Source organism: Streptopelia decaocto, assembly GCF_964273445.1.
Source record: "Streptopelia decaocto genome assembly, chromosome: 11".
NCBI classification, from domain to species: Eukaryota; Metazoa; Chordata; class Aves; order Columbiformes; family Columbidae; genus Streptopelia; species Streptopelia decaocto.
Window position 1 is genome coordinate 10,228,497 of NC_138666.1, and position 24,288 is coordinate 10,252,784.

Below are 24,288 nucleotides of genomic sequence, written 5' to 3' on the forward strand. Positions count from 1 at the left end.
GCTGTTCCAGTTCTGCTTAGTTTTATTTTCTTGTGAAACATGTTGCTGTTAATATGACTTTTCCCCGATAGGCTGCAGGTAATTCCTTATCATTTACGTGACAAGCAAGTTCAGAAACTCTGAAACAGAGTTTGTGTTGGTCAGATCACTGAATTAGCTCTGTTATCAGCAATGATAGTGGGGAAATTCGGTTGCGTTGTGGATATTTGAGAGCCAAAAAAAGTACCTAAGTGGACTAAAGAGAATGTGGGGGGTTGAAATTTGCAATATAATTTGGACAGAGGTGGCTGTGTTTGCCTCGCTCAGTGTGGTGTTTCTAGGGGAGCACGTACGGATCATTCTCGTGAGTTCTGCCTTTTGTACAAATGCTTCACAGTAAATTGCCATGGATTTTTTTCTTTCAGGTCTTAGCATGTGCTTTTATTTGTGTCTTCTGATAATCCACTGTTTCATTTAAAGAAAATATTTAATCAGCATTTAGAATAGGGAGGAAAACTTCCTTTCTTTTATATAGCACATTTTATTTTACGTCATTTCTCATAGATGAAGAACTAAGGAAACAGCCAGTGCACAAATCCAGTATTCCTGGTTCTGTGTATTGCTCTCGAACATCTCAGTGGGCAGGATTCCCTTAGATAACGCTTTGGAACATGCTGAGAGCATACATGTCCCGTATAGATATAGCAGCTGTATTTTAAAACTGCTGAATTTTGGCTTTACTCTTCCAGCTTCCAAGGCGATGAGTCCCTCAGGTTTTGACAAACAAGGCAGAAATTGCTGAGAAAATCACTATTAAGTTTTTTCTTTCCCTTGGAAATAAACTCGGCACAACCTTAAGGCGCCCGTGGGGTTCTGCTGGCCCTGTGACACGCTCACCGCAGTTTCCTCCTCGGGATGCAGAGCTGAACCCAGGGTTGTGTTCTGCACAGTGGGCAGCGTAAGGAACCGCGTCTGTATGGTTCGGTGAGCCGGCAGTCCTGGCAGCTCCTTCACTTGGGGAAAATCGCAGTGGTTTTTGCCCAAATGAAAGGGCAACTGTCTTAAACCTTTGAACTTTATTTGTAATACAAAGCTTCAATTAGATAAAATACTATAATTAGCAAATCTTTCATCTTTGGGCATAAGTAAATCTTTAAGGATTTAATTCTTAACCAATTGCTTGTGATGACAAGTTCATAAATAAATTAAGTCTTCCAATGAGTGTCTGGCAGAAATCAATGAGTGTTAAGAGATTCAGGATGAGGGGACACCACTACACAAACACGGCCGCTTAATTACGCTTTGATAAAGACTCTTGGTGATAAAGCATTAGCTTGTTCAAAAGATTATGTATTATTTACAGAGAGATCATTAAAATATTAATTTCAAATACCGTAGAACCCTTTTTGGAACTTCCATCTGTACCCGTCTCTGTATTTCCCCATGGTTTATGGTTTGCTGTTTGGTTGATGTTCAGTCCTGGGGGTCTCATTCCTGAAACTTTTGCTCAAGAGATTCCTACATTTCTGTTCATTTAACACTTTATCCTGTAGCAAAGTACAGAACCATTAACTCCAGCGTTTTCTGTTGTTGTAGGAAAGGGCAAATGAAGAAAGTGCCATTTCTGGCTGACACGTGGCTGTGTGTTTCAACAGATGTAAGTGTATTCATGGTCATCCAGTGGTCTCTGTAAAAAATACCAATATCGCCTTTGCATATGATTAATACGCATTTACAAATTAATGTGTAACTTAAAAGTTTCTTGCGGATGTTACTAAAATGCTCTGAGTTAGAAAAAAAAGGAATGTAAAAACTGACTGTACTTCTAGTTATTTATGGGGTTTGCTTGCCTTTTTTTAGGCTATTTTCTGGCTTTAGGTGCACTGGCCACTCCTGACTCGTACCCAGTTGTGCACTGTGCTGTGCATGGGCCTCTAAGAGCCAGCAGAGTGGGTTCTTTTCTAGTGAATACAACAGCGTAGTGTATTTTTCTAGTAGAGAAGACCTAGTGTTCAGGTAATGTGCAGGTTTTTGATGTTCTCCAGTGGCCCTCTACACCAAACCCTGTTTGCACTCGGTATATTGTTCTTGCCTTTAGAAGAAGAAAAATTTTGTCAAAATTAACTTATTTTCTGCCTTTGCTGTTAATTTCTCTAATATTGAGCAGCTGTGCTTCTCCTTGGCAGTTTGCATGTTCATCTTTGCTGTGAGTGTGGCAGCAACACGGCCTAACCTGTCAGAACTTTATCTGCAATTTTACATAATGATATATGGGTGAAAATTTGTAATCACTTAAAGACTTTGCCTTTAATTCTTTATTTAGGCTCTACCTTTCTTAGCACCCATCCTCTTCAGTATTGAGAACTGAAAAAACCCCTTTGGGCAGCCACACCTTTATCTTTCTACAGCGCACAATCAAATTGATGTGGTTGTATTTAAAGATGACAAAGTCTCAGCTGACTGGTGTGCAAAGGGTCGGCACGCAGGACAGTTCAAGATTAGTTCGTTGTGATATTTACCGCAGTGGGACCCAGTTTAGTCAAGACTTGCAGCAGCATGAGAAGAAATTTGTCTCTGTAGCAAAGCATGAACCTGCTTAAGGAAACTGGGCCTTAAAAACTGAAATATATATATAGATGATAAGATGACAACAGTACCCTTGAGGTGGCAAAGCATCTGCTCAAGAAACACCTGATTTCAAAACACCTTGTAAAAATTTATTTAATTTATTATTCTTTTTTCCCTCCCCCGGGTGTTAGTTATGTCCTTGGTCATCTCGCGGTCTTTCTGCCTGATGTCTGGTAGAAAAAAAACTGAGCATGTGGGAGTGAAAGATGAACTGAGAAGCAGAATTCCCCGAGGAACGTTCCTTTGATGGCCAGTCCGAGCATCTTCAACTGCACACCTGCTGCTTGGAGAAGACCAGCTCAATACATTTCAGAATAGTCAGTTCACTCTCTGAGCACAATAAAAAAAATCCCTCTGCTGTACAAAAAAATACTATATAAGTTTATTATAATTTAGGAACATGAGTTAAAGTATCTTACAATAGCTTAAAATCCATGGCAATCTCTCCTGTCTTCGTCTCAAAATTCATAGCATATTTGACAGCAGTGGGGAATTCTGACAGAGTCTGTGATTCAATAACGGAACTGAAGAAATAGACAGCTTGCTTGCAGTGGGGATTCCACTCGCAGTTTCCCTACAGGAGAGAGTTAAAAGTGAAAGCAGTCAAAACTCTACCATCTTATTGCCAGACAGTAATAATGCAGTAAGAGGTTTTGTTCCCTGTTCAGCATACAATGATCAGATAGTTATCACTTGCGTTGTCATCCATTCTGTTATAAGAATACACAACTTGAAATACCACGTGCTACGCTGTAGAGGAAAAAATTGATTTGGTCAAAGAATATTTATATAGAATACTGAAAATACTTACTCCTTCCCTCAAAAATGTTTGCTTTTGTTAAACTAAGAAAATAGATGTGTATGACTAAATTCTACTCTGAACTAGCATCATATTTAAGTTCTGAGTTTGGTTCCAAACTATGAGAGCATTTGGATCCAATTCAGACTCTCGCATTTAAGGTACATCTCCTGATCCCCCCAAAAATATGAACAGATGGTTCTACTAGTTCTGTCTATACAGTGTTCAAACAGTGCAACAAAGAGCACCTCCATAAACCAAGTGGGGCCAACACAGACCCATTCTTCAGCACCTTAATCCCATAGACTGTGGCATAATAAATCATACTGAAGAAATACCTTTTCATTTGAAATCTGCGTCAGTCCTGTACTAACGGAGATATCGGCAGTAAGGTGATATTCCATCCACAGGACGGCTCCGTGGCTCTTGCCTTTCCTGGGGAGAGGGGGAGGATCAAAACCTGTTACTTTGTGCACCACTCACAGCTCAGTGTTCCAGTCAGAGTCCCCCCCAGCTTCCCCTGCTACTGAACTGTGAGGAAACACTGACCACACAGCCCAGCTCCGCTGATCCGGCTGCCCCACCAGGAGCACAGTCACACTCAGGTGGTGCCTGGAAATAACAACTGGTGCGAAGGCACAGAAACCGCACCCAGCTGGTTCTGCATTTTGTGAAACCTTCAATTTTGTTTCACAAAGAGAAACGTAACATGTTTGAGTTACATAATCTCTAGGTAATTAAAAATAACTTCCCCTGTTCTTTAATTCTTAACAGCATTTCACGTTTGAACAGAATTAAGTAAAATCTGTACTTACAGTGAAAAATATCTCAGAAGACATGACAAATATCAAGGCTGTCAGAATTATAGTTAAAAAGAAGAGTGGTATACACATTAAAGCTATTAAACAGAACAATCTGGAAAGCTAAATAGGAGCCTTTTCAAGAAGAACTCAGCAACAGGGAACAAACAAGTATTAAAAACATCCAAACAATGGTTTATTTTATGTAAACTACAACTCAACCTATTTAAGTTTTAAATCATGGTAACATCTAGAAAAACATTATTTTTTTAAAGACAGGCATATTATCTAAGAAATTACCCTTTCTGTTATACCCTGTTGTGAAGAGGCACAGGAAATGTGTGTCACAGTAACTTCCACAACTTCAGGTCACATTATTAGAAACAGTAAAGTTCCCACTAATTAACTGTAACACACAAGGAGCTTTAATATGAGGTAAAGAAATGGACGATAACAAGATATTTATTGCAATGAGAAAACTCACCGTAACAGATTGACAGAACCCTCTGTGCTGAGACCGTGGGGTGGGACAGTCTCTCTGAAGTCAAATGTCAAAACTTCCTGGGGGTCAGAGAGTGACTTGCAGGGATATTCCCACAGAGGGTGAGGTTCTGCTTCCTTGGATTCCCTAAAATTCAGAGAATTCTGAAGAAAGAACATAATAAAACTTTCTGAAAACAATCCAAAGGCAAACAGTCCTTGTTTTCAAGTTAATTTTGTGGCCTGAACCCACAGTATTTAAGCTTTCATACCACATGGATGAACTAACTGCTGTGACCACAGTCCTCGGCAGTGAGACAGAAACAGGCACTTTCAAAATACAATGAATTTAACTTTTCTTCTCCCTTGAGATGAATTCTACTCTAGAACTGCGTGTACTCCACAGTGACTACAAAGGCATCTAACCGGCTAACTCAAATATGGGTACTGACAATACAGCTCTAGAAATGGATATAAATAAATCTCGCCCTTCATATACATTTCTTAGAAGTCAAAAAGCCCTTTTCTCTTTCAAAAGTACGTACAAGGCCAAGCAAGGGCAGCAGGATTCATCTGTGAACAGCTCTCAGATGATCTGATTTCAAGCTCACAATAACATTTTTGAGAATGGTGTATTTCTTTTTGAACGAAGTATTTTAAAAACTGCAAAGTACTTGAGGGCCTGACAAATTAGAAGAAACAACCCAAACCCCATGTCCCCAAAGCTACTGTTTTGCAAGAACTAAATAGCCACCATATTTATGAAAAACTAAACCAACGGTGTTCTGCCTAACATACACGTTTTTCAACAGTCACTAAATACTGTGTTAAGCTAAAGTGAGTTTTGTTCTGTTTTGCTGGGACTCGGCTTCTTACCTGAATCATGTCATCCATAGTCCGGACATCAAAACCTTCACAGGTGCCGCATGGACTCCGGATTCTCCACAAGTCCTAAAAAGAAAATCATGATTTTGTTTGGCTTTATTAAAGGAAGTATGTTTAAATAACTGTAGCTGTAGATCAGACATTTGTTAACAAGCCAGATAAAGACTCTTTACTACCTATACATTCCTAAACCACGAGAACCAGAATATAGTGTAATTCTGGGAAAGTATTTTGCAAGTCAGTTAATTCTTTAGCCACTGTTCTCAAGTGCCCTGAACGATCTGCCACACTTCCTACCCCTCTGTGCAGGGTTTACTGTAGCGCAGCACGGATCTGCCCAGATCAAACCCCCACTGCCCAGCACAGCTCAGTGCTCCAGCTACATCAAACATCCTGCCGGACTACGGAACTTCCCTTGAGCGCTCCAAAGATCAGTAAAATCATTGTAGGCACTTCACACTGTGCCCCTCCTTGACTTTAACAATCCACTGGCCAGACAGTAATTCAGTTCAGGTTTTGCCTTTTCTATAATTGCATTAACGGTCTCTTAATAGAACAAGAACATTCACTAGCTGTGGATATATACATTCTATTGCCTGTTCATTGTTGCGTATAGCAACCTCAAATGTTCCTGCTTTACAAGATGGCAGCAAAAGCACTGTACATTTCAATAAATGCTGTTGTAATTTAGGCCAGAATACAGCATGAATTCATTTTTTTTTTTAAGATGTGACCCCTGTTATGCTCAAATTCAGAACTCCGCACAGCTCAAGTGGTAAAAAAAACTCAGTGATGAATTCTGCCTGGAGTCTAACAAAGCATCACTTCAAAACCTGTTATTTTGCAGAATATCTAATTTTATAAATAACCACATTCTTACATGCTTCAGCAATATCTCTGTAATCTAAAGAAATATTTTAAAACACTCAGCCGTTTTATTTAAAATGGTAAAACTATTCAAGGTAATTTTCTGGTGAGATGGCTTAAATAGCAAAACTCATCTTTAAGATGTCAAATATTCTTTTCTCAGATGTAAGTGCAAAAAATATCCAAGTGGACAGTGTTAAGAGAGATAAACTAGTCATTAAAAAAATCCTGGAAGAGTACTCAATTTTAAGTGAATTTGTGTAACTATCTTACGGACAGTTCTAAACATTCTCACCTGAAACTCCACAATCATCATGTGCAGAGACGCAGACTGAGGTAGGACAGTGACATCGCGGGTGAGGTGCCGGCTCAGAGCTGTCCGGGCGTACCAGAAATACAGGTTGTGCCACGGCAACAAACTTGTAGTAAAAAACGGCTCTCCCACAAGAACAGAAATCTGGGCACAGAAAGATAAAAAGCGTTACAAAAAAGAAAACAACTCAGTAAGACAAGCTGTTTACATATTCAGTAGTTGAAAATGCAATAGAGCAAATGAAGTCATCTAGAGAAAAACTTCTACTTTTCTGTACGGATTTAATTACTGCACATGCTGTACACAGACATCTTTTTGGGGTTTTAGATAGCAAATTTTACAAGTAATTTTCCTGCAGCAAAGTTTGAGAGCAAATATTGCAGTTTTAAGTTGGAAGGCTTTGTAATGAGCCATAGAATGTCAAAATTTTTAATTTACGGATGTTAGTACTTCTGAATCCAAACAGACTGCAAACTTCTGAGTGGCTTGAGAAAGAAAAGCTGTAGCCCAGTAGAAGACATGCACTTGAGCCAGTTTAACTGCCCTCACAGCTGGTGTGGATTATGCAGAGGGGAAAGTCATACCCTTGCGAAAACAAAGAGAAAACCCTCCTACATTCTTTAGACTACACCTCATTGAGTTTCAGTGGGACAAGGTCTGAACCACCTAACTCATTACACTTGATCTGAACTGGGATATAATGGGATTCATGGTGGTTACAGTAGGTCAGTAGGAAATCAAGATTCATTGTCACCTTCCGCTCCCCACCACCCCACTGCAGTTCAGTATGGGAGAACGGTGACATACCTTTTGGTCTTTCAAATGAGAAGGTGTCAGCAACTCAGGACGTGCTTCTATTATTTTAATTTTCTCTTCTAGATTATTTGCTTTAAAAAACTTAAAAAAAAAAAAAGTATTAGCATACCATCGTCATCAAAAGCTACAGTTGAGACTCAAACCCATACCAAAATAGATGGGTATCCATTCTTGAGAGGGGAGGTATCTCTGATGGGATCTGTTCCTCCAGGTATTTGCATAAAGTTCTGGACAATTACCAGGTAAAAATAGGAATAACTCTCCCCACCCAACATATCCCACCTCCCACAGTCTTGTCAGACCGTAACATCAAACACTTTCATTAAACTGAATTAATCTCCAAGCAACTGATGCCAGGACAACCAAAGGCTCTGGCCTTAGAAATACCATGAATTCATTTACAGCTTTAGCAGAAAATGGAAGACTCACTTTTTGCATGACAGAACAGGACACAGCGGAGTTCTCCAACGTAAACACCTAAAGAAAAATACACAACAGTTAGTCAACCAGCTTTATCAATTTTAATTAAAATAAAATGTAAACAATGAAGGCACTTTTTTGATGCCCTAGTGAACACAGCTCAGAAGAACATGCATCTATTCCACAGCCCACTGACATAGACCTTTTAACAACAAAAACATCCGCAATAACTATAGGGTAAACAACACTGTTTTCACAGCATAAAGAAAAAACCCAACAGAATGCAAATATTTGTTTTCCATTTTTAAGATGCATATAGCATATTAGCATTTGCTCTAGGCATGTATTATATTTACACTGGAACAAATGCAAGCATGTTGCCACTGTGCTGAACCAGCCTCCAGCAGCACTTACTCTTTGTAAAAACATTGTGTTGGACATGATCTGACTGTATCAGCTGGGAAGAGCTCAGATGTGCAACGCGGCACATCAGCCTTTTGAAATAAGAGAAAAATTCAAAACCAATGAATAGTTAAGCAATACGGTGCTACAGGGCTAGGAAAATATTACGGAAATCTCTGTGTCTGCCCTGGTTATCTGTAGCAGGACTAGTCGCTATTGAGACAAAAACACAGGGGCCACGGATTGCGGGTTTAACTCAGCGTGTTTGTTGATTTCTATGAATTGCCTAGCATCTTCCTCTGGATTGTATTACAGTACACATTCACAGGTGTTCAGTCCAACTATAACAGATTTTAGTGAAGAGCCTCACGAGAGAACACATCGAGTCAGTTACACACACACGTGAGGCAGCCAGGTGGCTCTGGGCTCTCATTTACACCCAGACTTGGGATCCTTACTGCTCCTATCCTGCTGCTACAGACCTTCCACGTCAGCCTAGATAATAAATGTAGTTATGGAATTGGAAAAGAAAAAGAATTGCCATGCACTTAGGTCAGTAGAGTTTTTCCAAAAGCACCAAGATACAAGATGGCAAACAGGAATCCATGGGGAATGAGGAACACCATTTTCATTCAAGGCTACACACTGGTAAAACCGGTAATTATTATCTCCCTAGACTTCAGCTTGATCAGAGATGAACTTCCCTCCACTTCCACATAATGGGAGCCTTTTTCTCACTTGTCGCTGAAGAGGCACTGGAAATAATTAAATAATTGCCTGGAAATGTTGAACTATATCAGAACACTAAAAATACTAAACTAAAATGCAAAGATCAGAAAAACAGAAGGAGTAGGTACCTGCTGTGCTCCGAGGTGGTGGGCCAGCACCGGCAGCAGGCTGCCGTCACTGACACACAGGCAAACACTATCTGCTTTCAGAACCTAGAGAAAATAAAGTCATCCTTATTCCTGTTCAACATGAAAAAGTTTTCAATTCTAGACATTTTGGTGGCATTTTTTTCGCACTTTATACACTTCCGTATCAAATAAGTACTGGGAGATACAGTGATTAATATAAACACTTCAGGCAGAATAGTGTAAGAAATGTTCATATATTTCCTTTGATTTAGGTTGGAAAAAGTTTGCACAAAAATGTACTGAGTGTCTTTATTCAACTACCAACAGTCCCTCTAACAAATACACAGTGCTGCTGGAAATTCCTATGCAAAAATAGCTGCTTAAGTTTTAAAAAATACCAAAGTTTTCATGACAAAATATAACTTGTATCTGCTGATGTAAATAAAACATACTTTGTGAGCAAAGTTCTTTGGCAAGGAAGAAACAAATTCCATAAATAATTACTGCAAATAAAACAACACACGCATTTATCACAGAAGCTAAAAACCCTACAGGGAACACACACTCACTTTCATCAAAGACTTGACGTATTGGCACGTTCGGTTCTGATCATTTAATTGCCCAAAGCGTGGCCTATTCCAAAGCAGATGAGCCTGACATCTACAAACAGGGCTCTCAACAGGAACATCCGCTTTATTCTCCTCTTCTCTAGAAAAAATTCAACAAAGTATTAGCTACAGCATCAGTAACATGTTTTCACAAACAGGTACCTTTACTAGGATTAACGCATATGGATTCCACTGTTACTTGTTCAAATTTACTAGTTCTCAAGGGCCAACTTTCATCTTTTTTAAAAAAACAAACGCAAGAACCCCCAAATTTCCTCACTAACTGTCATGGTTAGGTATTTCAGGCTTTGATCTTTTAGAAAAAAATTACTTCTTTGGATTCCTAAGTAAAAAAAAAGACATAATGGAAAGAGAATTCAAATTATTTCACTCCTCCACCCATACGCCAGCTCAGCTGAGCTGTGTTTGAGGATTTCCAGGAACCGACCACGAGTGCTTTTGTTCCTCTGTCACAGAATGCCATCAGGTACACAGCAGGAGCCTGCAGTCCAAACCTCAACTGTGTTTTTATGCATAGCTTGTTCTTTTTCACCTGTGCATTGCCTATAAAGTGGCTTTTAATAATTTTCTAGTCATTAGGTTCTTATCTTGCTCGTCTACAAAACGGCTGTTCTAAGAACAGCAAATACTTGAGCTTGGAATAAAATATCAACCTTTTTCCACACACGTGTATTGTTACCTGGCTTTCTGCAGCTTATACCACACGGAGTACTCGTCCCGACAGGCAGTCAGGTACAGCTGCTCACCCTGGAGAACGGGCTCCTCATTGGGAAGAAAATACACGCACTGCATCCAGTGATCCCTCCACTGAAAAGGGTTGACAAAGAAAACCTTTGGAATTAACCCATGAATAATAAATGGAAAGTAAGCAAATAGCAGGAAATCAAGTAGTAAGAACACACACAAGTTTCTGATATACGACTAGTTGAAAGAATCCAGCCTTGCTGATGTGAACCAGATAAGGGCCAATACCATATACTGAATAGACATATCTTATATAGATTTGTTACAATGGAATAATCCTGACAGCACTGCCTTGCTGATTAGCTAAGCTTGTATTTTAATTAAATGAAAAATCCAAAATACACTTTGCATTTATTAACACAGTTTCGCCTCTATAGTTCACTTATGTTAGAAACCTGTGCTGAATTGCTGACAGTGACCAGTGGTTGGAACCTCTTGCATAAAATTAGGTCACTTAGTGTCACTCATACAACAGCATGACTATTTTGTGTTTCAAAAAGCTATTTTCTGCACTGCAAATATTTCAAGCTGACTGCTCATTCTAAGCTGACCAAATGCCCTGAAGCTTGATAGTTTCAAATTTTATTCTCAAACACAGTAAGTGCAAACAATTATTTTGTTGCTTCTTTTTTACTAAGTTGATCCTACAAGTAAATACATTCATACAAAAAACACAGGAATCCAAATTAATAGTGACCTCCTGTTCCTCTCAATATCCAGTATCAACCCAGTGTTTTCCCACACCAGCCTTTTTATGGGACTATAAATATATTACCATAAACTTGTCACTTATTTGCAAATTTAATAGAAGAACTACATAGAAGCAAATCACAGACTAATATTTTGACCAGGGACAGAGATCAGTTAAGGAAAAATACATGGAAATCTTTATTTCTTTAAAATAAAATAGTCTGGAAGACAGCTTCAGTTTTTAAGCTTTACATTAAAGCTTATATCTAAGTTTTACACTAAAGAAAACCTAAAATGGGTGCATACTGAAGTTAACATTTGTTTACTTAGCATCTTCCAATACATAAAACATTAGCAAAGTTCATGTTTAGAGACAGCTGCTTAAAACACCCAGTATGGTGTTTACTCAGGATAATTACTGGTAGTCATCTCATGATAGTCTCCAAAGGCTCAGTATTTTACCTGGAATGCAGAAGTGGATTTCACCCAGTATGGAGCCATAGTGCAATTTATCATCCCAGAGGGGTCCATGTCAATATCCCACCAGGAAAGTACGATTTGTGCCTTGCCAGATTTGACAGGCTCCAGCTGCACTCTGTAGCAGGTAGAAGCACTTCTTACTGGCTTACTGAAATCCACACTGCAGAGAAGCAGAAAATTGTAAAAAACAAATAGTTCCACATTCTTCAGAAATTCTCGCTAGCTTCCTAAGCTAAATATACAACTTTTATAAAAGGCATAACTTTTGTTTTGAAGAAAACAATGCCTGTCTTACCTGAACATTGTCACCACATCACTAAGGATAGTGAAGTCACTTGAAGGCATCTGGTTCAGCTGGATATCACAAACAGAAGGAACACCTGGACACTTCTCCACTTCTGAAGGGGAGACAATAATTTTTTCACCATCCTCTGCTTCGACACGAACAGGAAAAAGTTTGTTCCAGGACCACATTCTTTTGGATTCCACTAACTGGACATAGACTGTTGCCCTGTGAGGAACTGCCTCACATCCCTCCTGAGAGTTCAAAACAAAGGGTAAACACATTCAACTCATTTGACTTATTAACATGCATGAGAATTAAATCAACTGAAATGTGAACCAATTTAAAGAAAAGTTGAACTGGGAGCTTTGGAATCTTAAGCACAAATTATTTCAGAGACTTTCGTAACTTCAGAGTGATTTCTCTTTGTCAATCTGTAACATACGATACAAGGAGTAAGAAAAATAATGTCTCAAATATTTATGCAATGACAATTTTGTGTCCATGTTTAAAGAGTAGAAAACATGTAAGTTCTAAAAAAACCACTGTGAACTAAGAGCTACCTGTAAAGTCCAATAACAACGTTTTTACAAAAAGGACTAACTACAATTCAGAGTTATATACGGAGAGCGGTAAAAAGTTACAGAGTGCTATTGTCTTTGTATGTAAAACTGGTGAAATGAAACCTGGACACCTAAATGAAGTTGTGCCATCCACATTTTAATTAAAGGAAAAAAACAGAAAGGGTAAAAGAGAAAGCCCTAAAACCTACAGATTATATGTCAAAAAAATTTGATTGATTTGATTACAGTGTTTAAAGCACTTCCACAGGCAAAAAGCATGCAGAGCAGCAAAGCACCTTAGGAAAAAAAACCCACCAACAATCAATGCCTGGGACAGATGAAGCCCATCAAATTTAGGAGGACAATTTCAGTTTTTAAACCATCTTGGGACCTATTTGCCACTGAAACAAAGTACTACGGAAAGCTCCAAATCAGAACTGCACACCTTTCTGAAAGACATTTGTTAACCAGCAAGTTATTGGTTTCAACACAAAGCAACTAAGCATGATCTCAGAGCCTGTGATGTAAAATATGTACTCCAATAGCTTTGTTCGAGGAATTAATCTGGTAAATTATTCACTGGATAAGAAATTAGCATATCTGGTGGCACATTTACAAAGGATACAGAAGCCTTAATAAAGTATAATCTCTATTTTACTCCAAGAAAAGACAAAAAGAGCTTTTCTAGGATAAATTTGACAGTCTATCAGTTTTTATTTTTACCTGTACAAGATACTTGTGTGCATGCTCATAGGTTGGTAAGGCTCCTTCTCCTATCAGCTCTGTATCAAATAATTCTGTAACCAGGATGTTTGCACGACACTGCATATCTCCATCTAAAAAGACACAATTTAATATTGTAATATCAAGACTTTATGCAAGTCTTCCAAGAAGATGCTATCCCGAAAACATGAGTAATTAAAAAAAACCTTATTCTTGTTACAGAACCTGCTGAAGTCTGCAAGTTATCTTCCTTTAGAAGTTTACTATGAAATAGAAACAACCACTGAAATATTATTACAACACTTCCTTTTGAAGTAAATTGCCAATGTACTTTCTAGAGAGTAAAGGATTTGCTTGTTTTTATTAAAAAATTAGGAAAATATGTAATTCTCCATGGTTTTGAGGTACTTGCCAATTTTTTTAACCCCGGCCTATTCTTCTCACCTGGGCCAACTGTGACTTCAGTGGAGTGCTTGTTGATCACCTTGATTTTGTCACGAAAACCATTTTTCTCCACTATCTTCACAGCAGCATTAGCCATAGGCTTGAAAACCTATAGAGAGAAAGAGTGTAACAAATCAGCTTAACTTTCAAAAAGTCCTGCAAAAATTTTAACATCTTCTGTATCTTTCCCTATATTTGAAGTTCTTTACCATGAAACAAGACAGCAAGCCTCACTTCAGAAGTTCACAGAGCTCCAATGTCAGTGTTACAAACCATCAGCTGTCTCCAAAAGCTGCTCCAATTAACATTTGTAAGACGAGAACACACATTAAGAATATTTTAGCATTTACATTAAACAAACTTGTTATTTTTAAAAATGAAGGTATATTTGCATCGAGAGGCCCCAAAAGATATATATGTGCTCAAGCTATAAAACAAATAGATACATAAAACTGAAGCAGTCAAGTATGTAAAAAAATCTGCTTTTTTTAACAGCATAACTGTGAAGAGAATTTTTATTTCATTTAGAACAAATAATAAAGTATATAGCCTGAAAACAGCACAACAATGAAGAGTGTGTTGAAAGGGCTTAACATCATATCCAGTTTTTAAACTCAAAAATTTTAAATATTCTACTCAGCCACAAAACTTGCACTTCAGAAACCACAATACAAAATAGCAAATGCATGCACAGCACTGATCATTCAGACAGAACAACTGCACTAAATCTCTAAAAAGAGGTTATGAACATGCATGAAAAAGTATGTGCAAGCAGCAGCGCAGGCTGACCTCAATGGCGTAGCAGAAATCTGCACCCGCTGCAGCTGCCATCATGGACAGGAGTCCTGTGCCCGTCCCGATGTCCAGAACAATTGCCTTCTCACCTCTCTCTTTTACTCTGCTCACTGCAGCACGAATACCTTGGTAATATTTTGTGTTCTGTGGAGAGGGAAAAAGAAAACAAACAAAAACATCAGCAACCTTCCATCTATTTATACTTTCAACTTGTGTGCAGAAATCTTGCATTCTCAGACTAGGATTTATCGTTAGAAGAAAGCCTGCAGACATTCTTTATGCTATAGTCATACCAAAGCAAGTGTTTTTGGAGGGAGCCATTTAAAGCCCAACCATTTTTATCACAGTATTCACTCATTGATCAATCAGCTATTTACAGTGCATGCATAATTTACAAATACATTTTCTATAGTACTATAGTCAGATGTAAGAAAGCATCTGTTCATCTAAGAGCACGTCTGGTACCATAAAGGGTACAAATGCGAACATTTATTCTTTCAGAAAAAGCTGTAAAATCATGCAGTGACAGCTATTCTAGAGAAAGGCAGTATTTTCTCACCATTCAAGTTTTTTGCTTCTATACTTACTCTGTCTTTATCATGAAGCATGTCGGCATAACGTGATCTACAATTAAAAAAAAATCCAGTCAAAATACCACATACTGCAAAGCACTACAAAGCTATTAGATCTCGCATAATCTCTTTTCTGTTATTAAGGCAACTGGTCCCCATGTCCCACAAATGCACAGATAACTGACATGTTCTTTGAGGATCTGAACTGCTTCCCAGAGGAATTTCAGTGATCTGGTCATCAGCATATAAATGAACTAATTAACCACTGGTATATATCCTCTCTTCAACAATGGAGCCAATACACAGACCTACAGACGAACAGTTGTGAAGTAAGAGCTGAGACAGACAGAGGTTCATACAGAGCGACACACAGCAACGAAAGCCTAATACTGCTCTATCATTTGCTATCAAGATTTAAATTCCTTTGATCCCCATTTCTTCATGGGTTGCACTACTTAAAAATACCCCAAAATCTAACCTTCCAAATTTCTCTAGCTGTTACATTAAGCTCTTAAAAAGTTACTATAGGAACAGACAATTGACAACTATTTGTCATGCTGGGGATTTAAAATGAATTTAGACAATATTTTGCAACAACTCAGTCACAGTCAGCATTAAGATAAGCACCTCAAAAAACGTTTAAAAAATTCAGAAGGAAACACCTTGGAAAATACTTTAAAAAATTCTTCATTTGCAGTTTTGCCCTGTACAGCACAGGACACTGTAACATTTAGACTGTCCTACAGTCTGTTCATCTCATGCCCTTGGATTTTCTACAGAGATAAACCCCAAACTGTCATGAAAACAAAATGAGTTTCCTCTTTTCTGCAGCTTTAGTGGAACAATAAGCTATTTTGTCCGGCATACCTTGCAATTTCCTGATGGTAGTCATAGTTCTGATCCTCTTCTACCCATTCCATTGCACCTGTAGTTGGATTAGCTCTTCCACAAAAGGTCTTCATGATCAATCTCAGTTTGTATTATTTATGTATTATGTGTGGTTTCGCTGCTTTGGCCTCAGTGTAATACACAAAATACTGGGTATGGAAAAACAAACAAACAAACACCACAAGTGAAAACTAAAGACATTACTCAGCTATGGATATGTATATATACCCTCCCTATTAACAATTCGATGACCTTGAGGGTCTTTTCCAACCAAAGTGATTCTATGATCTGCCTCAGCCAGAAGCACTGTCTTGTACTTTTTCTATAAGAATCTTTAAGAATCATTTCAGTTGGAAGAGACCCTCAAGATCACTGAGTCCAACCATAACCCAACTCCAGCACTAACCCGGGTCCCTAAGAACCTCGTCTAAACGGCTTTTAAACCCCTCCAGGGATGGTGACTCCCCATCCCGGGGCAGCCTGTTCCAATGCCTGACAACGCTTTCTGTGAAGAATTTTTCCCTAATATCCAATCTGAACCTCCTCTGGTGCAACTTCAGGCTCAAACCTGTCACCCAGCCCTGCTCAGGGAAAAAAAGATCACCAGTGAGTTCTCAAGGAACAGCCCCTGTCCCCAGGCGATGCTCTCGGGGTCCCACACGCCGAGGAGGGCCCGCAGACCCCAGGCAGCGCAGGGCGGCCTCTCCGGCCTGAACGGGCCGCGATGGGAGCCCGAGGCCGGAGCAGAGCGGCTGCTCATCCAGGGAACAGCCCGGCCGCGAGAGGAGCCGCCTCAGCCCAGACCTTCCCCCACCTCAGGAACGGGCTGCCACGGCAGACGTCGAGAAGGTTCTTCGCGCTCCCCTGCCCACAACCAGCGTGGCAGCCCCGGGAAGCCGCAGCCTCATCTCCCCTCCCCCCCGCCCCGGCAGCACCCCCACAATGCCCAACATGGCGGCCCCCACCTACCCCACAGCGCTGCCCGCCACCTTCCCGGCGTGCCCCGCGCGGCGGAGCGGGAAGATCCGCCCCGCGCCCGCCCCTCCCGGCGTGCCCCGCGCGCCATGGAGCAGGCGGCCGTGCTGCGCGTCAGGCGGAAGCGCGGCGGGCCCGAGCCGGCCGAGGCGCTGCTGCTCGCCTGCAAGCGGCTGCGCACGGACAGCGGCGCCCGGCCCGTGGAGACGAACCTCTTCAAGCTGGTGGCGACCGTGTCCTCCAAGGTACCGCGGCCCTGCCGGTGTGGGCTGAGGCCGTGCCTCAGGCGGGCGGGGGAGGTTTGATCCCTGTTGCAGTGCTGAGGGGTCTGTTGGAAGCAGCAGCTTTCCCCGGGTTTACAGGATCCCTTTCGGGATCCCTTGTGGGTGCGAAGTTCTTGCCAGTAGCCTGAAGAACGGCGGCTCGATGCGAAGCGCGGCCTGTTACCGCCGGCCGGTTGCGCAGCGGCGAACCTGTGAGAACAGGCCGGTAATCCCAGAATGTCAGGGGTTGAAGGGCCCTGGAAAGCTCATCCAGTGCAATCCCCCTATGGAGCAGGAACACCCAGATGAGGTTACACAGGAAGGTGTCCAGGCGGGTTGGAATGTCTGCAGAGAAGGAGACTCCACAACCCCCCTGGGCAGCCTGGGCCAGGCTCTGGCACCCTCACCAGGAAGAAGTTTCTTCTCAGATTTAGGTGGAACCTCCTGTGTTCCAGTTTGTTCCCATTGCCCCTTATCCTATCATTGGTTGTCATCGAGGAGAGCCTGGCTCCATCCTCCTGACACTCACCCTTTACATATTGATCCCCATGAATGACATGAATGAGGTCACCCCTCAGTCTTGTCTAACCTCAAGAGCCCCAGCTCCTCAGCCTTTCCTCATAAGGGAGTTGCTCCACTCCTTTCATCATCTTTGTTGAATGTTGTTAGTGAAGGAACATAGCGCAGAGTGACCATCGTGACAAGCTGTGTTCAGCACTGACTTTTATACCCTTATAGACTGTTCTTCACGTACAGACTACAGAATAGTCAATACGTGAGGCCTGAATTCCTGCTGGTTTTGGTGCTGAAGCTCAGCCCTGTGAGGTTAACAACGTTCATTCGCTGTGCAACCTTTTATATTGGATAAAACTGACCTTTCTTGGGAACTGCTCTTTATAGGAGGCTGTAAAGGTTATTGTGCCTTAAATTTAGGACCATCAGTTTTCCAAAGGCACATGTTTTTCTTTGGAGAGTTATTCTGTATCACAAAATATATTATTTAAAATTGAAACAGTTTTACAGTTTACAAATACCTTTTTTCCTTATAGCAAGAGAATATTATGATGGTTGTGTTGCTTAAAGCAGCAGTAGAAGTTACTTGAATGTTGTTAGGAATATTGGTACTGCATTCCTCAAAAGGAAGCACCAGTAAAAGCAGTTACTAATCACCTCTAGAAAGGAGTATGACTTACTATGTTATTATATTCCTTCTCTTTTTTCTACCCAGAATGAGCCAGTTCAAAAATACGTTCAAGAAGTGATCACTCGAGACAAAGCGGCTCAAAGTCTGCGACCCTCTTTAGGAAGCACTCAGCGAATCATTCAGGAACTTCGTTCTTCCAAGCAAGTGAAAAGGAAGGAAAACCGTTATCGTGTCGTAGCCAGCCATCGACCGAACTGCACTGAAACAGCTGCACCTGTCGTAAATGGTGAGGCTTCGATTGATGGTGCCACGTCAGATGCTGAGGAAGATGCATCACGAGAGGAGAGCAGTGCTGCGGATAAGGGGTCGGACTGCTGTGGGAAATTCCAGTTGTTTGATATTGAACAAGAAGAGGAGGTGGCAGGAGACGCCAGCGTAACTGCTGCAGACCCACAGGTCAGCAAATGAACTTAGTGTACTCAAAGTACTTTGGTATCATTGTTGACTGTTAGATGTGGACTGACTGCTGTCAAAGGTTTTCTTTGCATTGTAAGTATTCCACTATTTAATAGGATGTTTAGCTAGGTATTTACAAGTTGGAATATTGGACAGGGAGCAGCTTTCATGAGGATCCTTAAGTGCACTTATGTTGTCGGGACAGACAGCCATATGCAGTTGGATGCTACAGGAAGGGCTTGTACCACCCTGGTTTTTCTGTACTCAGTTCTGGTGTATAAATTCTCACATTCATCTGTCCTGTGGATCTCTGAGATTTTTATGTGTTTTTTTATTAACTTCTCTACCTAGAAAAGAAAAAATCTCACTCGTTAATCCACTCAGATGACTTGGAATGTCACTTGTAGCCAAGATTCACTACCAATACTTTTGAGCCTTCCATTCTCAGAATTCCAATATATGGTTTTATTGTATATTTTTAGCAGTACTCCAGGTGTCTGACAGCTGCTTAAGCCCCTACATTCTGTTTTCCTTGGTATTATGAGTTAAACTTATGTTTGCAGTTGGAGGAATATCTGCTCAATGTCTAGGATGGTTTTAAGCATGAAGAAGCTCAGCCTTCTGTGCAGGATTGCCTTGCAGACAGAGTCTTAGGAAGATTTTGTATTAAAGAGACTCGTAACCATATGGAAAAAGAGGGTAATAGAGCTATATATGCTTTGTTTAGTAATTCCATCAATGTGTGTAAGTACATGTGGATGCTTTACTTATGCAGCACATCACAGCTCTGAGGAAAACTTAAAATGCTTAACATTAATGAAGATGCTTGGTGAGTTAACAGATCAACGAGCTGCCATCCTTCAGAGTTTCTTACAGGTTATTTCAGGGCTTTGCCATCAAACTTTAGTATGAACTCTTGCTTTCTATTAAGGAAGTAGCTCAAACAGATTTCAGATCTGTTAGTTAGCTGCTATTTATCACTGCTGATTAGAAAAACAGAAATGAAACTGAGGTAGCATGAGAATTTTCCTCTTTTAGAGCTAGCAGTAAGTGTTGAAAGCAAGAAGTAAGCTTTCTTTTTTAGTCTGTAAGTGTTCAGAAGTGAGTAAAAGGCTGGTGTGTAGCTGTATAAAAATAATTCCTCAGAATGATTTAAGTAGTTCAGGAGACACCACTGTGGGCTGGACACGATATTCTGAAAAGCTCTAGCAGAGAAAAATATGAAGGTCTACACAGGCAGGTTTTTGCTGCAAGTGCAGGTCAGTAAAGTAAATACATTGCAAATAATCTATTAGGAAGGAGAAAGCATGAAGAAATTTCTTTTGTGTTAATGTTGAAGTGAGAAAATAATACTGTAATCTGCTTGCATGTTATCTGCACTACTACACACACGTTTCCTGCAGTGTGGCAAGTGTAACGCTCTATGAAGCACAAGCTGTCTTAAAACTTGTGTTTTCAACCAACATGTCATCAGAAATATGTGAACAGTTCTATGGGATTAGTCATATCTCTTCCAATAGTTTCTAATGAACTTGTCCCTGAAGTTTTGTCCTATTATCTGAAACACAGCATGAGTGGCTGCAGTACATTAATTAGAAAATTCTTTGGTGTCTTTCTGTTCTAGGTTGCTATTGTTCTGAATATTGGTGTTCCAATGGGAATGTGTTTTGGTCTAAGGTTTCAGAATATTATCCTTAGGGAGCTGTTGGCTATAACTAAGACTTTGTGTGCGTGGCTTCAGTGGAAATACACATTTTTTAATTTATTTTTTGTCAGCAGAAGACCGATCCAGATGTAATTCTTTGCAATGCAGTAGAGATGATCCGTGAGCGTTTAAATGTTTCTGAAGATGGTAAAAAAGAACACCCTGAGAAAGAAGATGAGTATGTTTATGACATCTATTATATGGAAACATCAACTCTGGGTTGGATCCAAAATATCCTTTCTGTACAGCCCTATAGGGAAGAATATGAACTGGTAAGCGTGTGGGAAACGAGATCTTTCTTAAGTAGAAATGTCACAAATAAACAGACTTAGAGTGCTCTCGTTAAAAGCTGCCATGACAAGAAAGATCGTTTGAGATACTGCGTGTATGCTCAAGTGAGTTCTGTGGGGGGCTTTTTGTAGCTGCTAATTCTGTTCCTCCACGTTACTGTTGAATCAAGCAAATTATGAAAACTGAAGAGATAGTGCTCATGTAGTCAGAAGAATTTGTCTGGCTTCAAGTTGCTAAATTTTGGCACACAAATGTAAACTTAATTCATGTCTCATTAAAATGTAGTTGAAAATGCAGTTGGGTAAAAAAAAAAAGGAGCAAGGGGAGACACACACAACTTTTACAGTATTTGAGGACTTGACTTACGATATTTTCCTGTAACAGAATTGTCCTTCAGTGACTGTGGACTTAGGAAGCTAAATGTATGCTTCAGTCTTTCATTGTATAGATACTGTGATCAATGGACTTGCCTATCAGAAACCTGAAGCTGCTTTTTCTTTTCCTTGATCTATTACGCTACTGCTGAAGTAAGATTAGACATTAGCCTTGGCATTTAAAGGCCAAACTGGAAGGTGACTTAACTGATTTCTCACCTAAAGCAGATTGCCGTGCTGTGGTGAATATACTGACAACAAATGTTTTTCTACAGTGTGCTTTGTGCAACTGTTGAATAACTTATGCTTGTGGTACTAAGTATCTCTTAGCTCTTTATGATCTGTGTGGTATCATATAGGTGGATGATAAACTGCTTAATGCCAAGAGTCTGTATTTATAGTGAATGTTATGTTTTGTGTTGACATGCAGGTAGATGATGATCATGTTCCAGGGGAAATATATGAAGACGAAGATGATGAAAATGATGAAAATAACTGGCGTAATGATTATCCTGATGAAGATGAATTCTTACCTGAGGAAGATGGTGATGGAGAAAGAGGTATGCCTGTCATAAATACTGTTTGCATTCATATAGATTTCATCCATTTTACATGCCATCTCTATAAAAAGCAACTAACTGAGCACTGCTGGGGTAGTGTTCTGGTCTTATAATGGGTTAAACCTGCTTAGAGAAGAATCATGTTTCTTGGAACTACAAGGGATCCTGGTGTCTTTGCAAAGTCAAAATTGAGAACTCCGTCTCAGGCTGCTGCACTTGCAAAAGAGTGCTTGCTTTAAGAAGGAATACTTGACTTTTTCTACATACTTGTGAAACACTCTTTTCTTAACTCCCCATCCCCGTGCACTCCACGCACAATTCAAATTTCATCTAATAGAGAAGCTGTTCACATGTTGTATTTGTTAATGTGAGTTACTCAAGAAGCTTACAATAGTCTGGTTAACCTAATTGTTTAAATAAAAGGAAGGGATAATCTGAAAGTGTTGATGCTCTTCCTTTAGATTCTGAAGAGAGCTTCAGTGATGAGGACCAATGTTACAGGAGAAGAACATGGAATAAATACCGAGAGGATATTATACGGGAATTTGGATACGATGAGATGCAGGATTTGGATTCTGACTAACAGCCCTTTTTTTGAAGGTGAAATGCCTACTGAAGATGAAATTCTACGGTAGCAGTAGAACTGAAAATCCAGATGGCTGCTGATGGCTGTTCATAAGAATGCTGAACTAAAGAAAAACATGGAAAACCACTTTCCAGTAAAAGTTATTCTCATTAGGACAGCACGAAACCAATATTTATATGGATGAGCTTTAAGCTAAATTTTTGCCTGTCTGGCCTTCTGAAACTGTTGGGTGACGAGCATGGTTCAGCCTAACGCTTCCTGACTAGGGCTGAGTATTAGATACTAGATTTGGATTCCAGTAGAAGCTAAAACCTTTTATTATCTGAGCAGCCAACTTAGCTGGGTATGAATATGCCACTTCACAATACAAATTCCCATTCCAAGCAAAAGATACTATATGCTTTAAAGTAGATTTTTCTGCCCATTCTGTAATGCTGAGGTTCTGAAGGTTTGGTTTGGTTTTTTTTTTAAAGCTGCATGTCCAAGCATTTTTACCTGTACTGACAATATCTCGACCTTATATATGTTACATACAGCAGCACTGTTGGCAGCAGCCCTTTTCATCATGACTGATGTGTCAGATTTCACAGGATCCACATGTCTGCCATGACGACAAGGGGAAGTCCTGGAAAAAGGCATTCTCTCCCAGTGCTTTCTACTGTATTTATTCCTGAGTTTCAAGTTACCTTCTTTACAAGTGTTTGAGCATATGAAATGCCTTGATTTTTCTGTTTTAGTGATGGATCTCTCTCCAGTAATTTTACTATCGGAGTAGAACAATATATGTGCATTTACATTGTAAATAAATAATTTTTGACTAAGTTTTCTTTACTCATTTAAAGATTACAGGAGTTGGTACAGCTCAAGCCATGTCAGCATTTTAACTTGTATTCATCTTTAGAACAATTTAATCATCTTACCTGTTTGGACACACAAAGGATTTCAGCACTCTCCTACTTTAGTCTGTAAAAACTAGCTAATAGGATGTAGATCTGCATCAGTCATGAGCTGTAGGTTGCAGTAGTGACTTAAGGTTAATTAGTTCCAGCTGGTGATGTCAAGATAGTGAAGGCAAAATATTTTCCCTTGCTTTCACAGAAAGGTTAATACGGCTACTATTTACCTATGCCACAACCCTGGCCTGTTAAATCTATGCTGCCCACTGGACAAATGTCTCAACTGAATCCAGTCTAATCATATGCAAGATTGAAAAGCTGTGTTAGAATAGCTACATGCTAGTTTTCATTAAATACTGAAAAGACCCTACCTCTGCACATGCGTTCCTCAGCTAGAACTTAACTATCTTAAACGTATCCCAAGACTCCATTATATGTTAGTCTTCACCATTTGCCATTTTCTGTAGGGTTTTTTTTAAGATAACCTGGTCAGGGAGTCAGTACAAGAATCTATATATTCTCACTGTTATTCAAGTGGCTGATGAAGCAAATGGTGCACCCCATTTTCAGTCATATTCTTGTGATTACAAGATTTAATTCAACAAAGATGCACATGTGGACAAACTCAGGTCAGCTGAGGTAAACATTCTGAACTAAAGTAAAAATTCCAGGTATGCTTTGAAGTGTATCTCAGTCTGCTAGCTAAACAGCCTGGCTTCATGCTACCTTTTGCTGCACCAAAATTTGCTATCAAGGAGTCCTGATGTTAGGCTTGCAGCTTTGAAATTACAAATACTAATTAGCATCAGTCTATTGCAGTACTACCTTTTATTCTTATTTTATCTCAGTGCTACTTAGCTTTCAAGATCTAGTTGCTGCCACAGACCTGTATTTCTTCTATAGAAGAACACAAGAAAGTGGTTTATTCTGTGAGTTTCTGGATGGTCATCTTCCAGTGAACAGCACTGAAATTTAGCAAGG

General features: G+C 39.9%; 3 protein-coding genes across 10 annotated transcripts in view; 2 read left to right on the plus strand and 1 right to left on the minus strand.

Moving 5' to 3' along the window:
* Nucleotides 1–2,877, plus strand: part of LOC309444563 (uncharacterized protein) — a 170,132-nt gene extending 167,255 nt beyond the window's left edge. For all 3 annotated transcript variants that reach the window (XR_014185077.1, XR_014185079.1, XR_014185080.1), the window contains 2 exons: nucleotides 1,576–1,636; nucleotides 2,739–2,877. The gene's annotated coding sequence lies outside the window, so the exon portion shown is untranslated. The remainder of the gene's footprint in view (nucleotides 1–1,575; nucleotides 1,637–2,738) is intronic.
* On the minus strand, nucleotides 167–17,044 carry PRMT7 (protein arginine methyltransferase 7). Of its 5 annotated transcripts, none has more exons than XM_082062498.1 (19): nucleotides 17,023–17,044; nucleotides 16,037–16,206; nucleotides 15,185–15,221; nucleotides 14,592–14,741; nucleotides 13,803–13,911; nucleotides 13,359–13,471; nucleotides 12,085–12,326; nucleotides 11,772–11,949; nucleotides 10,555–10,682; nucleotides 9,816–9,954; nucleotides 9,247–9,330; nucleotides 7,997–8,044; nucleotides 7,559–7,648; nucleotides 6,734–6,895; nucleotides 5,563–5,637; nucleotides 4,691–4,851; nucleotides 3,745–3,841; nucleotides 3,027–3,181; nucleotides 167–1,666 (listed from the first exon to the last, which is right to left on the minus strand). In XM_082062498.1, the coding sequence occupies exons 2-19, from the start codon at nucleotides 16,129–16,131 to the stop codon at nucleotides 1,522–1,524; spliced, it is 2,208 nt and encodes a 735-aa protein (XP_081918624.1). In that variant the 5' UTR covers nucleotides 16,132–16,206; nucleotides 17,023–17,044; the 3' UTR covers nucleotides 167–1,521. The 5 variants fall into 5 exon arrangements, 4 of the variants coding, with proteins under 4 accessions (XP_081918624.1, XP_081918625.1, XP_081918623.1 ...); XM_082062499.1 differs by lacking the exon at nucleotides 17,023–17,044 and adding an exon at nucleotides 16,872–16,944; XM_082062497.1 differs by lacking the exon at nucleotides 17,023–17,044 and adding an exon at nucleotides 16,872–16,976 and having other exon boundaries at nucleotides 168–1,666; nucleotides 16,037–16,210.
* A 53-nt stretch (nucleotides 17,045–17,097) lies between these two features.
* SLC7A6OS (solute carrier family 7 member 6 opposite strand) lies at nucleotides 17,098–23,232 on the plus strand. 2 transcript variants are annotated; one of them, XM_082062886.1, is made up of 5 exons: nucleotides 17,098–17,277; nucleotides 18,524–18,895; nucleotides 20,672–20,872; nucleotides 21,696–21,825; nucleotides 22,287–23,232. In XM_082062886.1, exons 1-5 carry the CDS (start codon nucleotides 17,122–17,124, stop codon nucleotides 22,406–22,408), a joined length of 981 nt encoding a protein of 326 aa, XP_081919012.1. In that variant the 5' UTR covers nucleotides 17,098–17,121; the 3' UTR covers nucleotides 22,409–23,232. The 2 variants fall into 2 exon arrangements, with proteins under 2 accessions (XP_081919012.1, XP_081919013.1); XM_082062887.1 differs by having other exon boundaries at nucleotides 20,675–20,872.
* The last annotated feature ends 1,056 nt before the right edge of the window (nucleotides 23,233–24,288 follow it).